This window comes from Fonsecaea monophora, assembly GCF_001642475.1.
Source record: "Fonsecaea monophora strain CBS 269.37 chromosome Unknown Scaff84, whole genome shotgun sequence".
In the NCBI taxonomy this organism is placed as follows: Eukaryota; Fungi; Ascomycota; class Eurotiomycetes; order Chaetothyriales; family Herpotrichiellaceae; genus Fonsecaea; species Fonsecaea monophora.
Genome location: NW_019174015.1, coordinates 2638 through 19474, shown reverse-complemented (window position 1 = coordinate 19474; position 16837 = coordinate 2638). Strand labels below are relative to the sequence as shown.

The following is a 16837-nucleotide window of genomic DNA, read 5'->3' as shown; positions in this document are numbered from 1 at the left end:
GCATGGCATCCCTAGTTTGGTGTTTGGACACAGGTTTGGTGGTGGGCATTTCGTCCACAATGTTACGGGCGGCATCTCTTGGGTGGAGCTTCACACCCACCAACCAACCCAATGGTGGACATGGATTGAACAAGTATTGACCCTGATCAGCCACCAACGATCTCCTCTGCTCCTCTTCTCCCCAAATCCAGCCTCTTTGTCCCTTGCAAGTCTCCACCTGCATCGGCCTGGAGACTGCTGAGCTCAGCAAATCTGGTTTGTCCACAGTCCGACGTAGAACCCAATGTGGTAAAGAGCTAGACGCTGCGATGAGTGTCGAGTTAGTCATGGCCACCCCAGATGCCCTGTACTTGCTTCCTCATCCAATGGTCTCATCGTTCCAAGCCCGTTTATGCATCTCGCTCAGCACATTGTGCCTCATTCGGACAGGGGCTGCAGAGTCCTCGAGCGCAACGGCCACTTCTCAATGTCTGGTCTATGTTTGGCCTTGTACCTCTCGACGTCGTCACTAAGTTGAGGTTCAATTACAAAATGAACCTTACATTGGAGCCAGGCTAATCACAAAGGAACAATTCAGGCCTTCATCGCTGAGAAATCGGCTCTGACCGCTAAGATGTTTCGGCATGGGCCACTGTTATGCCGGGGATGGAAACACCTTCAAGTCATGCTGATTCACTAGTGATACTAGTCACGAGATTTTTCATTCCTGACAAAGAAAGGGGACAGAATGCATGCTATCAATAATTGCATTGGAGGAAAACTTCACGCTGTGATCAGAATCCTCTATAAAAATAAACCTCCATCTCAGAGCGTACCCCTACTGCTTGCCTTTTGTGGCGCTACAGTAATCACCATGTCGAGGACATACACCTTCAATTGCTCGCTTCTCAATATCCACTGCTTGTCTTCACTCTGGGATCCAGCTTGTTGAGGAGCTTGCTATCATGCACAGTGCCATGCTGCGTGCCAGCTGTCGCTCCGTATCCCGTCGTCCCAGCAGTGCCCGTGGCTCCTCCCGAGTGTACCGTCGTGCCACCTGAGGTTACCCCAGCTCCGCCATAGCCGCCAACATGACTCGTAGGGTTGTTGCGGTGGTCGGCATCGCTGTCCACACGAGGGTCAAGCTTGTTTGCCATGTTGGACGAATGAGGACCTGCTGTCGAGGTTGAGGTTGTTCCATACCCTGAACTGCCATGTCCTCCAACCGTGCTAGTCGGATTGGCGCGGTGATCCAAATCACTGTCAACCCGAGGATCAAGTTTGTTGGCTAGGTTAGATGAGTGAGGACCGGCTGTGGTAGTTGAAGTTGCTCCATATCCTGAGCTGCCATGTCCTCCAACCGTGCTTGCTGGATTTGCCCGGTGGTCAAAATCGCTATCGACCCGAGGATCGGCCTTGTTGGCGAGGTTGGACGAGTGTGGACCCGCGGTGGTGGTAGTGGTGGTTGTCGTCGGTCCATATCCCGAGCTACCATACCCTCCGACATTGCTGGCTGGATTTGCTCGATGATCCCTGTCTGAGTCTACACGGGGATCGAGTTTGTTGGCAAGATTCGACGTGTGAGGCCCAGCGGCGCCAGAAGACGTGCCAGTTCGACTATCCACGGTAGGGTCCACGCGGTTGGCAGTGTTAGAGGCATGGGGTCCATGTGGCCCGGACCCTGTGGTGCCATATGCGGAAGAGGTGCTGGTTGCAGTCGTATCGTGACCTTTGTGGCCAGACAGGGCATCCTTGGCCTTGTTGATGAGATTCGACATGATGACTAGGAATGCTGTATTGGGTTTGAGTGGTAATAGAGACAAAAAGTGTTATCAATATTGTTGGCTGGGAAGTAAGCCTAGTGACTGAAGACAATCAGAGTTGCAGTCGTGCAGGGGAATGAAACATCCACCTTATATAGGCGGTACGGAACAGTGTGTATTCGGTCGATCCTTCTGCCACCTGGTTTGAAGAACTTGGGCAGTCGCCTGGTTGCGTCACGCATTGGCAATTTCCTTCCCGATACAGACATGTCAGGAGGTGAATATTTCGAATGGGATATCGTGCTTGACGCAACCAGCTCGCCAGGCCGATGCTCTTGCCCTAAGCATCCAGATCAAGACCTCAAGCGCGACCAAGGCCCTTCCCACGAACTGTGGCTGGTCTCATGTGATTGGACATCTTAACATGTCAGCCACAGCTGGATCCATTGCCCTGGCGTCATTTGTGCGTCACCGGCGTCACACGCGGTCGTTAGGGGGCTGCAATTGTGGCGTCAAATTCTCCGATTTGATGCATCTGTTTTCGTGCCTCTTTGGAGATTCTGGGCCAAGCGAGAACGGCTGGCGAAGGGTCTTTCAAGAGAGCCACCAAAGTCCACAGGTCAGTGGTCAATGGTCAGAGTCTCCCAGTCGTACGGGGTGTGGAACCCCCAAGGCGCCAATTCTTGGATGAAGGCTGAGTTGCGTGCTTTCAATCTTCCGTGGGAACTTATCCAGTTCCTCCATTGACGACGTATTTCGTCACTGCATCTTTCAAAACCTGTATCTCACGCTGTGTCTTGACAAACACTTCGCGGTACTGCTCCAAGCTTTCCTGGACAACCTCAGTCCGGCTTTTTCGTCCCTCGCAGATCGCCTTCATTTTCAGCTCCATCTCTTTACGGAGGAAAGGCTTGCTGACACTGACGTCGAGGCCCACATTGTCATACCCTTCAATCAAAGCCACGCCGAGGGTAGTGGGGATGAATTCCGGGACAGCGTTGCGCCCGCCACCAGACCGTCTTGTATCGACGTAAGATCGATCCTGGATCTTGGCAATGTGCTCGGCCATCGTTGCGTCTGTCCCAATGCCGTTTGCATCCATCAGAGCGATCAGCTCGGGTTCAGTAAGATACCCAGGCGCCGTAGTTTTTCCGTCCACCATGTTTGCTTCTGTTGGCTCAAATGTCTCGCCAAGTGTGAATTCGGGAAGCTGTTGGCTGCTTTCCCATTTGTCGTAAACGTAGACATCGAGATAATTCCTTTCCAAGACAAGCAGACCATGAGTATGAAACATCTCAGAGCCCCAGAGTATTTCAATGTCAGTTGCCTCGCCCTTGGCATCCTCGGAACAACAAGCCAAAAATCTTCGGGTAACAAACTCATACACCTTCTTTTCCTGGGCATCTAGAGCATCACTAGCAACATAATTGACCGGGTGAATGGGCGGATGGGCTTGATCGTTGTGACGGCCTGATCGTGGGGTCCTGAAGTCACCATTCAGTAGCCGCTGCGCGTATTGCCCCCAATTGTTATCCTGGGTTTGACGTTGAATTATGGCGTTGAAATCGAACTCTCCCGGGAACTGATCCGTCTCGGTTCGGGGATAGCTGATGAACCCTTTTTGGTAGAGCTTCTCAGCGACGGACATGACTTGCTGACTGGTCATGCGAAGAAAGCGGCTGCCTTGCATTTGCAATTCCACAGTGGTCAAAGGCAGTGGTCTCCATTTCGAGGTTGGTTTCTTCTGGACCTTGGTAACTTTGGCATATTTCGCATCGAGACATGCCTCAAATATGATAGTCACTGCTGCTCGATCGAATAGAGAAACCCTCCGCCAGTTGAAGTTGACCTTGATCCTGTTCCGCACGTGGACCAGCTTGATCAGCCAGAAGGTCTCGGGCTTGAAATTCCTGACACGATTGTATCGATCCACCACGAAGCCCAGGGTGGGAAACTGGCAGGAGCCATAGGAAATCGTTTGGTCTCGAAGGTTGTCGCTTAGACGCTGGAGTTCTAGACTTTGTAGCCTGGTAAAGGAGGCACCTATACGGAGGTCGAGCTCGATTCTTGCTGCCACCGCACTGACTTGACGTTCGTCCATATCAATGGGAGAATGAGCCGCATGTATAACATGGCTGGAGCGGTCAGGCTTGGAAACCCAAGAGAGGAGAGGAGGACTTACGCTCTTTCAGTGTTGCTGAACTTGGCTCGCTTCACGACAATGGTCGGATTGCCCTTTTTGGCCTGATCCCGTACTTCCCCTCCAATGTGTTCCCCTTCACGGTCACAATCGGTCCAGATGAAGAGGATTCGGGCAAAGCGAGCCTGACGTTGAATATTTTCGGCGATGGACTGCTTGTCTCTGTCGATGGTGATCTTTGTTTCGGCTTCAAATAGTTGACTCGGAGGACACGACTTCCAACTTTTATACTTGGGATCGAAGTCCAAACCAGTGAGGTGGCCCAGCACGCTGGTCATGGTTACTGAGCAGTTGCCCCATTGCTGGAAGTGGAAATCAAACTCGTAATTCTTTACATATTGGTTGCCATTGACGGGCCGCTGGGAGTTCATGAGACACTGGCCGAAGACCGAGGGCTGTTGTTGCTTACCGCTGTGACCCTTCCACCTGCCAGGTGTTGAGCCACTGCCTTGGCTATTGCAGGTTTTTCTGCGACGCAGAGAATCTTTTGACCGGGCATAGTTCATTTTTGACGTGCCTCATACTCGGCGATGGAGGACTCACTGGGTTTGGCGGTAATCAGATGAGAAGCATGGGGGAATGATGAAGCGACGCGTCTGAAAAAAAATTGGTGATTGCAGTTGAACGCGCCACCATGTGATCATTATAGTACCTCGTACAAAGGCATGGATGGGGCATGGGGTTAAAGATCTGGACACTTAGGGGCGAGCATCGTCTGGAATCGGTGGCGAGATCTCATCTTGAACGCCTAAGAAACTTCCCCCATTTACCCCTGGCTAGCGCTCTTAGGCGCTTCCCCTCACCCAACAAAGTTTACTCGTACAAGGAGAATAAGAATGATTGCGTCATTACATTTTGCTGAAAGGCTTCGGTGACGCTTCATCAACAACCAGCTTCTGCCTCGTCTCTGTCTACATTTTGCAATTCGTGTTGGACACTTCACCAGCTGCTGTGCTTCTGTCAAGTTCTGCACAATGGCTCTACCTGTCGTACTCAACCTAGCTGAATGCTCCGACTACAACAGCACAGTCGCCCCTTACCTTTACCAACTTGTGTCTTTCCCCAATATCCTCTCTTCCTCGATCACGAATTCTGCAGCTCTGAAACAATTGTACCTCGACACGAATCCTCTAATTACCTCCATTGCTTTTGGGATTGCTCTGGCTCCCATCTTCCTACTGGTCTCTGAAGTAAACAAGAACTACTCTCAGGTAGACCGGGTTTGGTCAATTCTCCCGACGGTTTACACCCTTCATTATGCGGTTTATTCTCACCTTGCCGGTCTACATACAGAGAGGCTGGATGCCTTGTGCATTGTTAGCTTTTTGTGGAGTGTAAGTGTCCACCTCCACCCTCATGTGTGGTGCTGATATCATGGTAGGTTCGGTTGACCTACAACTACTATCGGAAGGGAGGCTATTCGATTGGGAGCGAGGATTATCGCTGGGCCACCGTCAAGGACTATGCTGGACCTGTCTTGATGTTCCTCTTCAACATTCTGTTCATTTCGCTGGCGCAGTCCCTCCTCTTGGTCTGCATCACCACCCCGGCATACATTCTCTTGCTGACCGAACGCCTGGCAACATACGACGGACCAATTCAATCCTGGAATATTGTGGATGGTGTCGCGTGTGCTCTCATGTTGGCCTTCATAGCCATATCGTACGTGGCAGACCAGCAACAGTGGAAATACCATGCTGCGAAGGCCGAGTATCGCAACACAGCTAAAGTACCACACGGTTGGGAACGAGCAGACCTAGACCGAGGCTTCCTCACCAAAGGCCTATTTGCTTACTCGCGACATCCCAATTTCGCGGCAGAGCAAAGCGTCTGGGTCACATTATACCTGTGGTCTTGCTTGGCCACGGGAACCTGGTACAACTGGAGTGGGATCGGAGCAGCTTCTTACCTGCTGCTTTTCCAGTCCAGTACCTGGCTCACTGAGCTCCTCTCTTCGGGCAAGTATCCTGATTATAAGGTGTATCAGGAACAAGTCGGAAAGTTTTTGCCCAGCCCCGGCTACGGCCGCCCGAACTTCCACGACCATGACACATCCCGGACGAATGGCAGGGAGTTGAGGAAACGAGACGTTACAAAGACAAAATAGACCATCGGTTGAAGGAAACATTCATAGCGAGGAGGTTTTTTTGGTACAATCACGGATGCATTTTGTAGGACTGGAGTAGTTGTGTGTTGGTTATTCTCTGCCTCGGCAACTTTGGCCAATCATACTTGGCTGCGCCCCAAAAGTTATGACGGGCAGGTCTCTCATCCATCCCTTTGCAATGTATGACCCGTCCATTTCTTGTTTTGGCATCCGCCAGAGTGGTGCAGCGTGGTCCAATCTAGGACTGCCCTGCATGAGAAGCGTTTGCAATCTTGCAATGGCTGATGCGCTGGATCGTGTCGGGCTGCACCAGATCGCCATCTGGCATTCGCACTTGTCCCCATCGTCATCGGCTTCCTTTCGCGAATCGGAGCTGCAGGCCACAGGCCACTGACTCCTCAGACCACCGCATCTGCTTTTCGCCTCCCGTCATCTACTCATTGTTTTCTGGAATGTACATCTCTTCTGTCGTTGTTTCTTACCAGACACTTCAATGGTCTATCTTTCGTCGGGCAAGCTGGACAGGCTCAACCTTCGACTTGATTCAGTTCCAACGTGATGGACCTGGAGCGAATCAAGCAAAGCCTGCGCCTTCGGTCCGGTCGATCCAAGAAACCTCGCAAGCAACCGACCGCTGAGCTGTCAAGCACAGCTGCTCGCCCTAGCCAGCCGGCCCAGAAGACCATTGCCAATGGTGAAGTGAAGCCGCCTCCTAGAGTGATCACCAAAGCCAGGCCAAATCCTCGTTCAGAGTTGCCCGTGGTCCCCAAACCCAAGCAAGCGCCTGAGATTACTGGAGCACCAAAGCTCCGACAACGAGACAGCCCAGTGTATCGACCACAGCTCCCACACGCATCGACTGACGTGGATGCGAAAGTACCTACCGCAGTTCCACGTCCTCGCGAAGAATGTCCCCCGCAGGATCCTGGACAAGAACCGGGCTCGAATCCGGCCCCTCTACTACGCACCACGTCTGAGGGAGATCCTGGGGTCATCCGAAACTCCGAGTCCTCCTCTGTTCTGGATTTCGACCTGCACCCTCCGCCTCCGCCCTCCAGACCCAGACCACCCTCAGTCGAAACGCTTTCGGAGTCGCTCTTCTCTTCAGGCCATCTCAACACCCTGCTCCGTGATCCACAGTACCTCGCCCGCTTCACTACCTTTCTGACACGGTATCGACCTCAGTATCATCCTGTTCTTCTACGATATCTCAACACGCAGAAGGCCATCAAGGCCATTGAGTATGCGAACGCTGTTGCTGAGGGACTATCTCCGTCCTCTGACGATGGTGACGATGGAGACGATTCGAATGGCGAGGTTTCCATTGCAGCAACCCTTGATAGGGCCTTTGAGCAATTGAGCAATGCTGCCTTTCGCCTTATGGTCGACTCTGCCCTTCCAATGTACGTGACATACAACCTGGTAAAACTGGTAACCGAGTGTCTCATAGACGAGATTACCGGCAGTCGAACTTCGTCTACCAGGGATTTAGTAGGAGGCTTATCTGAAGTCTTTTGTCTCACGGATCCGAAACAGGAGGATAATCCAATCATTTTTGCGAGTGACGAGTTTTACCGCCAGACTGGATATGGTCGTGACAATGTCATCGGGCGAAATTGTCGATTCCTTCAGGGCTCGAAAACCAACAGAGAGTCGATCGCGAGACTCAAAGATAGTATTGCGAGAGGCGAAGATATATGTGAGACTTTACTGAACTACCGGAGAGATGGCAGAGCTTTCATAAATCTACTGATGATAGCCCCGCTTCACGACGACAAGGGTAATGTCAAATATCACATTGGAGCTCAAGTTGATGTCACAGGAATGGTCGAACGTGGAAAGGGATTTGAAGGGTTGAAGCGGTATCTGACCACACGGGAGATGGAGAGACGTGAGAGGGAAGCCTGCGACAATGGAATTGGAAATGACAACCAAGGTTTACAAAAATCCAAGGCACTGGCAAAACTGCGCGACCTAAGCGAGATGTTCGATCTGGAGGAATCAGCCGTGGTGCGTTCAAATGGGAGATCTACATCGACGTCGAGAGAAGATGACGAACGCAGCGTTACAAGCAGTCGTAAGGTTCCTCGACGAGTATTCGATGACGCCGATGCGACTTCTGATGGCGGCAGCGAAGAGTCTGCTGAAGATGCGGACAAGGCTTGGGAGCTTGGTCAATCGGGGCGATCTGGATTATCAGGAAAGCTTCCAGGCGTTTACGACAGTTATATCCTGGTTAGACCCGCGCCTTCGCTCCGAATTGTCTTTGTATCCTCCGTCCTACGTCGACGTGTGGGCAACATCATCCAGCATCCCTTTCTATCACATGTTGCTGCCCCCACAAATACGCTGAAAGGGCTCAAGGAGAGCTTCAGCGTTGGTGTCCCCGTCTCGGCGAAGATCAACTTACTGCTCGAAGCGGGAAACCAACCACATGGCACAGCAACTCGCAGTGGAGGCAGACTCCAGGATGCAGGACAAGGCAGAGTCTGCTGGATCTCTGCAACACCGTTGCTCGGAGGTGACGACAAAATCGGTGTCTGGATGATTGTGGTTGTCGAGAATGCAAAAGTACCAAAAATCACCAGACTTGAACCCTTGGTGGGTGCTGCCGAGGATCAGGCTTTAAAGCAATCTAGGTCTGGCGTATTAGCACAGACTGATGCCTCGATCAAGATTGAGTCACAGGCACCCAATGAGCCTGCCCTATCTGATCCGTCGAAGAGCGATATAGAATGCGCAGATGCTCCGACTGTGCCGAAGACCCTTCATAGCAATCCCGAAGACGGCCAAAACGCTCTGTCATCCCCACCCCCAGCCAAAGATGACAACATCAAAAAAGAGATATTTCAAGAGCGAGACAGTCAGCAGGTCTCAGCCGAGGACGAAACGCTTGTTGAGCCGGAAGAAGAAAAACCCACGCTGAACCACGCAAGCCCTGATGAACCCGAGCACCTCAAGGACGACAAGAACGGGTTTGTGCGCACAAATGGTGCGATCTCCAGCTCGCCGAGCCCACCAAGGACCTATGATCATGTGAATGGCCTTGGGGAGCCCAAGACGCCGACAGCAACGGAACTGAACAATGCCCTCGAACGCGCTGTGTCGGGAACAAATGTGACCAAAACCTGGGCAATACCTCTATCACCGGCAGACAACCATTTCACGGGCGGGCTCAATGGGCACCATGGATTTTCCGACGACGAGAAAACACCCATCAATCTACGAAAGACTGGGCTTGGAGATCACACGCCTTCTCCCTCGCGGCCGGGAACCAGTGGTGTGGATTCTTCGACCGGAAAATCCAATGGCAAGCATTACATGGACTACCTGCTCCACCCTGGAAGTCGCCCATCTTCTGAGTATAACCGTACACTGTCAGGAAGTTTCATGTCCGCCAAGTACAACGCAGACGACGAGCCTGAAGAAGAGGTGGATGACTTTAATGACTCTGAGTGTGCAAGGACACCTTATAGCGTAGATTGACGTTGCAAGAGTAACAGATTTGGACTGGCGTTGGTGGCTCATTCCGTCTTCTTGTGCACATGAACACTATTTTGGAATGGCACATAGATTTCTGAATACTGGATGTAGCCTCTGGGAAGAAAATGTGGTTCCATAGTACAAAAGTGAATGAACGAATAAAGGGAATCTACCACCTTTCAGCCTTGTCCAGCCTCGTGCAGCCCTGTCTAAGCAGCCTTGTCGCTACAGCCTTGCCCACCGGCGCCAAGCCTTACACATGCCCTCCGATTCGCTCGTTCAAGACCAACTTTTTTCATCTGGTGGCATTTCCGTCTCCCTATGACAACACACTGAACCAGAGAACGAGAATTCCGAAGTGTTCAGGGCGTGCAGCTTGTCCCTGAAACTACGGGATACTTCCACCATTCGCCATACCAGACAGGATTGCCCCGAAGTCAAGTACGCAGGCATGGCTCAGCACGCTGAGGCGGCGACCATTCCGTCGGTCAAAGATCTTGCGAGTAGTGGTACGTTCCCCCTTTCGTTTTTATTCTGGAGGATATTTCCATGTGTTTTATCTGGGAGATGTAAATGAGTACGGGTCCACTGTGGTTGTGTTCTTGTTCTTCACACAATACCAAGAATCTACTCCGGGCGCTGACTCTGAAACCGCAAGAGGCGTCTCGGCGTCGCGCATGTCTCACCACCATCATGGCATTTCTCGAGGACCAGAGCCCCTCGTCGCCATTGTCGCTGACCGAGTGCCTCCAACTCTGGCGCGGCTTCTACGTGGCGCTCTACATGCACGACAGCAAAAACGCCCTGTCGGTCCAGAAACTCATCGCCGAACTGGCCGGGACGCTGAGGATCGTGGACGCAAAAGACCACGACTCACAGGCGGCATCCGGGTCCGATAAGCCGGGAGATCACCCGTGGCTCGACGTGTGGATGACCGCCTTCTGGGAAACCGTGAGCAGGGAGTGGGTCTCGATCGACCAGTGGCGTATGAACAAGGTCCTCCTGCTCGTGCGTCTCGCCGTGAGGGAGCTGTTCAGCCTCGCGCTCGGCTGGGTCACGGACGCCACGTCCGATTCACGCACCCTGCAGAGTCTCGTCGCGAGTCAACTCGAGATCCTCGAATCCTGGCCCCTCAGCCCTCGCGAGCGCAAGGTGCCGGACGGGCTGAGGCTGCATGTCCTGGACGTCTGGGTCGACGAGCTCGCGGGTCAACTCGGCGCCGCCCAAAAAGCCATCGACGAGGCCGAGCAGAGTGACAGTGCCGGTGACGCCGCTGCAGCCAAGAAAGCGGTCCTCCTCGACACCGCCAAAGCGTTCATGACTCCTGTCGAAAAGCTCACTAAAGAGGCACTCAGCAAGGGAGTCAAGGTCAAGGCCAAGGAAGCTGTACAACTGGCCGAGGAGAAACTCTCCCGGTAACAGAGGATGGGAGGGGGTGAGAATCTCCTGCGAAAGAGAAAAGGTGCCGCCAAAAGGGGGAAGCGACATATTTGCCTGTTCTCCGAAGATTCTTGTTTGCTGTAATAGCCTCTCTCGAGACGCAGATTAATTCTCACACGTACCACACCACGCGCAGGCCACCAAATCGACATGTCGTCAGCGGGGGCAAAGAGGCAGAGGCAGAGGCAGAGACAGAGGCTTCGTGATCACCTGCGAGATGGGACAATGAACTCTACGACAAACAACCAACAGATATCTACTTGGCCCGGAAAGTATCCTCGAACGGTGGAACAGGTTGAAAGACCTCGAAATCAGCGTTGCACGGATTGGAGCCGAAATTAATAACATATGTCAAACTGTATCAACACACATAACGAAGAATGTCCACAACTCCACGCCTGCCAAATTGTTTGCAAACGAACATCGACCAAAAACACAACAACAAACCCGAGTCTTTGCAATCAATGGTTCGAAGCTCTCAGCTGGAAAAGACAGCTGGCTGCCACCAACTCCCACCCGCCTTGTTGTCCTCCGGTTTGGCTTTCTCATGCTCGTGCTCGTTGCTCGCATCCTTCATAGCTCCATTCTCCGTGGCCTCAGTGCTCGCAAGGGAAAACGTGGGATCTATCAAACAGCAGAATCGCAGAAATCAGTTAACAAATTGCACACGCTGAAAAACGGAGACATGACTCAGGACTGGACCCGAAATTGTAGTCGTATTACAATGTTAAGATGTCGTCAACCAGCCTCACTCATGGAATCACGGAAAAATGACATACCGAGTCCCTTGTCGCCTTCACCTTCTTTGCCAACTCCGGTCTCTGACAATTGCGATGTCTCCGCTGGAACCGACTCGACAGCCTCATCTATCACTGGGGCAGGGGCCGACTCTGGCAAGGTCTCTCGTTCGGGCGCATGTACCTCCTCTTTTACGTCCTGCGAAGCCGCTTCCACGTCCTGTGAGTTGTCGTGATCCGAGTTTCGCGGTATAGCCCCATCTGTCTCAATAGAGGGTTCTTCTGCCGTTGCTGCTGCTGCCGCCGCCGCCTTCGCCGCCGCCTCGGCAGCACGTTTCTTCTCCAATTCAGCCGCTCTCGCTTGTTGCCGCTCATAGTTCTCCCTCCTCGCCTGCTCATCCTTTAACTTCCTCCTCCGTTCCACCTCGTCCATGCCGCCAGTCTTCTTCAACTTGCCTTCTTCAACAAACTTTTCGACCTCACGCTGAAATTCGCCAACCTTGCGGCTCTCCAACTCTCGCTGACGAACTTTCTCTGCTCGCTCTATTGCCTCGAGGCGGCTTTCGTGATTCGGCTGCAGAGCCCGGACTTCATCTAGCATACCACTTTTGGCTTCATGGGGGTCAACATCCGTGTCGAAGGCAAGGTTTCTCGAAGGTTGACGACCACTATTCGCGTTTTGCAGGTTTTGCTGCTTTGTTGCCTCCTCCACGAGCTTGAAGACACTTGTGATATCCTCCAGGTCACCATCGAGATCGTTCATCAACTCATCTTGCTGTGTCAAATCGTCTCTTTCCGTCATGACGACCTGTAGTTCTTGCTCCCATATCTTGGTCCAGATAGGCTTCTCGCGCTTGACAAACTCTTTGACCTTACCGAGTTGTTTGGCCGCTGCACTGATTTCTTTACTGATATCCTCCAGTTGCCGAGGAAGTGGTCTGACTCCTCGAGTCACGACATCCTTGCGTAACTCTTCAACAATATCTGAAAGATCATCGACACGGTTGACGAGCGCCTCAGAGTCGTCAGACAGTTGTTTCTTGCCTTCATTGATATGAGCTCGACCGGCATCTCCTTTGTATGTGGCATTGGCAGCCTCTGCAGCGACAGCCTTGACGTTGGCGGCCTTGGCCTTAATGTCACTCATGGCTGCAGTAAAGTCTGAAGACATTGTGGAGTACGTCTGGCGCAACACTGCAATCTCTCGGCGAAGGTTTTGGATTTCTTGAAGAGTGGACTCCGAAGATGGAGGAGCTGTGAAATTACCAGGAGCCAGTGTCGGGGTCCGCCCTGGATGCTGCGCAGGCAGAGCAGACATTCTGGCCATCTCCTTGGAGGTTTCGAGCTGTCGATCTGCAAATCGCTGCATCATTGTACTCTGGCCTTCGAGCAAAGACCGAACCCCATCCAGACTTCTTTGAAGTCCACCCATCCCTTCATCAATGTGTTTTTTGACTTCATCTAGAGCTTCCACGTTCAGAACCAGTACGCTTCGGTCCTTGACATCCGAAAGGTCTTCTAATTCATGCCGGACGCCAGAGACAGGGTCTTGGACATATATCTCGGGGAGGTCTACTCCGTTGTGCTGAGTGTTCCACGCAAATTTTTCAATAAAAGCAAGCTGCAACCTAGCAATGGTCAATTCGTCGTAACCGTCTGCAAGTACAAATTTCTTGATTTTGCTTCGATATTGCAAGAAAAGTGTCAACTCCTTGCCCTGTGGAGGTGACGAATCCGAGGCGGCAACATGCGATCTTGGTGGCGTATGATTCTCGGGTGGTCTTCGTTGAACAGTCTCAGGCGTCTTCATTGTTTCTATATCTACCAACCCTTTGTGTTCGGGAAGAGGCGGGACGGCTTGTGAGTCGAGTGACAGCGTTGCTTGCAACTCCTCGGGTGGTGGATCGAGGGGCCCATTAACGGTTGCTCCCACCAGCAGATTATCTCCGCTGCCAGAAACAGATTTCGGGATTGGCAGATATTCATCCGGGGTTTTAACAGTTGGGCTATCAAAATTGACAGGGTCCTCGGGCGGTTGCATTGGTGGCACTTCCTGCAGAGTTAGGATCGGAGTCTCCTCTCTCTCTTCTGATATGCGTTGGGGAGCCTTGACAGTCCCGCTCCTACTGGGCGACACATCTCCTTGACGAAGGGACTTTGATCTTGATTGTTGGTAGGAGCTTCGTGACCGAACGGCAGTTAAAGATTCGCGCACCTCCTTCCCCCTGTTCGGTATGGGGGAATTTTGAGCAGCTGGGATGACAGGCACACCATTAGGAGAAGCGCCCAGATGCTTCTGAATTTGGTATGCCGAAAATCTTCTCGAAGCCCGCCTCTCCAAATCTCCGCCACGCTGTAATCTCGTGAGGGCATCTGCTTGTTTCGGTGGCGGCGGGGGAGGGTGTGGAAAATGGACTTGAGGAACGGAAGGAGATCGGTCGACGTCCTGGTAAAGCGTTTGACCGGGAGGATTTTGCAGGGTCCCTGAAGACAATGTCGAGCCAGAATCAGATTGAGGTATTTGGGGGGCAACATCCCTTCGCATTGAGTGTCTATTTATGGACGATCGACCTGGTTGTTGCGCAGCCGGAGTGTTTGTATCAACCCAGGGCTGATCGGTTGGCGTACTGCTTTGAGGAGGTGATTGGGCACGTAGACTTGGAGCAGGTCCAATCGCCACATCGTCAAGCATGTTCGTCAGACCAGTTTCATTGCTTCCTGTTGTCGATATGCTAGGCTGTCTCGCTGGAGTAGTAGGTGGTCTCGATTGTGTTGTTGCGGAGGCTTCCTTTGCTGTTCGACCACGTAGTCGGCTCTGCTTCCTCTTGAGGCCATGTAGAAGATTGATAATGATGTCGCGGATGCGTGGTAGGTAGGTATCGAGCGCTTGAGGGGATGCGGGCTGGCTTAGAGTATCCTCAAGGATATTCCTCAAAAGATCAGGCACAGGACCGAGGTCGGAGGTTTCGACACCTATTGAGTTGAAGGCGCGGCATGCCAGATTAAATTCGTATCCCAGTCGTACATATACATCCGAAACCTCCTCTTCCTGCGCCTGCCCGCGCGACCACTGTGTCAATGTCTCGAGCAATTGTTTCGTAGCAACCAGCAGATGAGTGACGCTCTTCTCTATTTGCGATATTTGCTTGTCGGGCTGTATGATGGTTTCGTCAGAGTAGAGATCCAAAGGTAACAAGAAACACTCACATTAGCGCTCCGTTGCGAGCGGCCAGAACCAGAAGACGACCTCGCCTGAGAGGCGGAGCTCGTTGTAGGATTCATGGCCGCCGGTTGGGCTTGAGAATACATTGCGTCGGGGAAGTCTTGTTGTCGACGCTGAGACTGCGAAGGCCGCTGGGCTCCTGCGACGCCAGATGATTGCATCGTGTCGTTATTGGACAGGTGTTGACTTCCACTCGCGGGACATGATGGGGAGGAATTCTAGACGTGTCACTTCATATGAGAAGATCACATGGTGAGTGAGGAGCGGCAGGTAGGAAAGGGGAAAGCAACGATGAGGGTGACGGGGGGTTTAGGTAGATTAGGACTGAGATGGAGATGGAGAAGGCGATCAGCCTTGGTGTCTCTTACTTTTCTCTTTTGGTGCCCAAAAGCACAATGGGCGGCGTCAAGCAGCGTCGGGGGGGAGAGGAGCTGTCAGCAGGCCGCTTTGCGCCAAGCAATGGTGATCCTTACCTATAAGTAGGTGCAGCCTGGTGCTTGGTTGGGGATAGGCTAGGTGCAGTCGCGCCTATAGAATAGAATCGATCCGTCCAACTATAAGTACAGCGCGTGTGCGCGTTTCACTTAGCCCCTGCCGCTTTACAAGCCCTCGGCTTACCTTCTGCTCCTGAGGCACTCTCCGCAAAGCCTTGGCATTTACTTTATCGAAGCAACCACAAGTTCTCGGCTCGTCGGTACCCCAGCAGCCCGGTCAATATAGTTACAGACACTGGTAGGAAAGTACCGGGTACATGATCGTCGTGAGAATCCACGAGTGCCATCATCTCCTCTTTGTCACCAATGGGCCCCAAGCCTTGGTCAGGAAGGGATCACGGAAACCGGCAAAACATTATGTGACCATCTTTCAATAATGGTCGAAAAGCTCATCGATAGGAAGCCCTACGAGGATGTCTCGTCGATCATAAGATTCAAGCGACACCCGGGATTGAGCAACCCATGTTGACTCTCGAGGATCCTGTGGTGCGTCGGAAGTGTCTTGGTCCATATCTAGTCAGTCGAGATAACCACCAATGTGACCCTCCTTGGGGTACGGAGTGTTCTAGCAGGCCGGTTGGTGAGACTCTTTTGGACATGACACACGTAGGATTGTCATATCTGCGAAAGAGAAAATCACATATTTCACTCAAATGCCTGATTCTCTCGCTGTGAAGTTTCCCTGCTTATTTGCCTTCCGTGTTTCTCTCTTTCTACATGGTGGCTAATCACTGTCAATACTAGGCATCTCGCGAATATCGAGGAGACATCGACAGAGGAACGCAATCAAATCCCTTCTGACGGGCTCATCGCAGACCATCAGAAGTTTCAATCCGGAGGCAGCGTCCATCAGCATGTCCACTTTATTGCAGTGGATGACCTTTTTGTCGCCAAAGGCTTCGTAGACCTCAAATCCCGCTTTGATCACGAGCCACGAGAACCCCTCGAGGGTGATCATATATTTCCCATCGGAGTCCAGCGCACTGCTCTTCACGAAAAGGGTGTCCGCCCGGTCAAGGAAGAATCGCTGCAGCAAGGAAGTCCTCCGCAACTTCCACAACGTTGATACCATGATAAACAAGGCCAGGAAATGCGAGGAGATCTTGGTATACCTCGGGTATTCCCAGATATCTGGTTGCAGGAACGGTTCAATTGCCTTGGAAGCCAGGGGTGGATATAAGTCGTCATCCATGGTCAACTTTAACGATGAAGCTCGCTCAGACTTGTGGGGAACTTGCTTGTCTGTGGTGCTGAAGATCAACTTTGAGGGGTCGACCTTATTTTCACCTTTGGCCAGAAATTGGAGGACGTCAATAGCTTGGTCAGAGTGGTGTTCCCGAAAAACAACTTCGTCGGGTAGAGGATCGCTAACGACAAGCGGCATCAAATGGCTTGTGTGGGGGATGGGATC

General features: G+C 52.3%; 6 protein-coding genes across 6 annotated transcripts; 3 read left to right on the top strand and 3 right to left on the bottom strand.

Moving 5' to 3' along the window:
• Positions 1-887: 887 nt before the first annotated feature.
• AYO21_09015 (hypothetical protein) lies at positions 888-1757 on the bottom strand (the record flags this gene model as incomplete). The annotated part of the gene is made up of 1 exon (XM_022658953.1): positions 888-1757. One exon carries the CDS (start codon positions 1755-1757, stop codon positions 888-890), a length of 870 nt encoding a protein of 289 aa, XP_022508694.1.
• A 712-nt stretch (positions 1758-2469) lies between these two features.
• AYO21_09014 (hypothetical protein) lies at positions 2470-4448 on the bottom strand (the record flags this gene model as incomplete). The annotated part of the gene is made up of 2 exons (XM_022658952.1): positions 2470-3877; positions 3925-4448. 2 exons carry the CDS (start codon positions 4446-4448, stop codon positions 2470-2472), a joined length of 1932 nt encoding a protein of 643 aa, XP_022508693.1.
• A 468-nt stretch (positions 4449-4916) lies between these two features.
• AYO21_09013 (hypothetical protein) lies at positions 4917-6049 on the top strand (the record flags this gene model as incomplete). The annotated part of the gene is made up of 2 exons (XM_022658951.1): positions 4917-5276; positions 5324-6049. 2 exons carry the CDS (start codon positions 4917-4919, stop codon positions 6047-6049), a joined length of 1086 nt encoding a protein of 361 aa, XP_022508692.1.
• A 558-nt stretch (positions 6050-6607) lies between these two features.
• AYO21_09012 (hypothetical protein) lies at positions 6608-9535 on the top strand (the record flags this gene model as incomplete). Its single annotated transcript, XM_022658950.1, has 1 exon — positions 6608-9535. One exon carries the CDS (start codon positions 6608-6610, stop codon positions 9533-9535), a length of 2928 nt encoding a protein of 975 aa, XP_022508691.1.
• A 690-nt stretch (positions 9536-10225) lies between these two features.
• On the top strand, positions 10226-10951 carry AYO21_09011 (hypothetical protein; the record flags this gene model as incomplete). Its single annotated transcript, XM_022658949.1, has 1 exon — positions 10226-10951. The coding sequence occupies one exon, from the start codon at positions 10226-10228 to the stop codon at positions 10949-10951; it is 726 nt and encodes a 241-aa protein (XP_022508690.1).
• Positions 10952-11450: 499 nt separating this feature from the next.
• AYO21_09010 (hypothetical protein) lies at positions 11451-15093 on the bottom strand (the record flags this gene model as incomplete). The annotated part of the gene is made up of 3 exons (XM_022658948.1): positions 11451-11596; positions 11752-14863; positions 14917-15093. 3 exons carry the CDS (start codon positions 15091-15093, stop codon positions 11451-11453), a joined length of 3435 nt encoding a protein of 1144 aa, XP_022508689.1.
• Positions 15094-16837: the final 1744 nt, after the last annotated feature.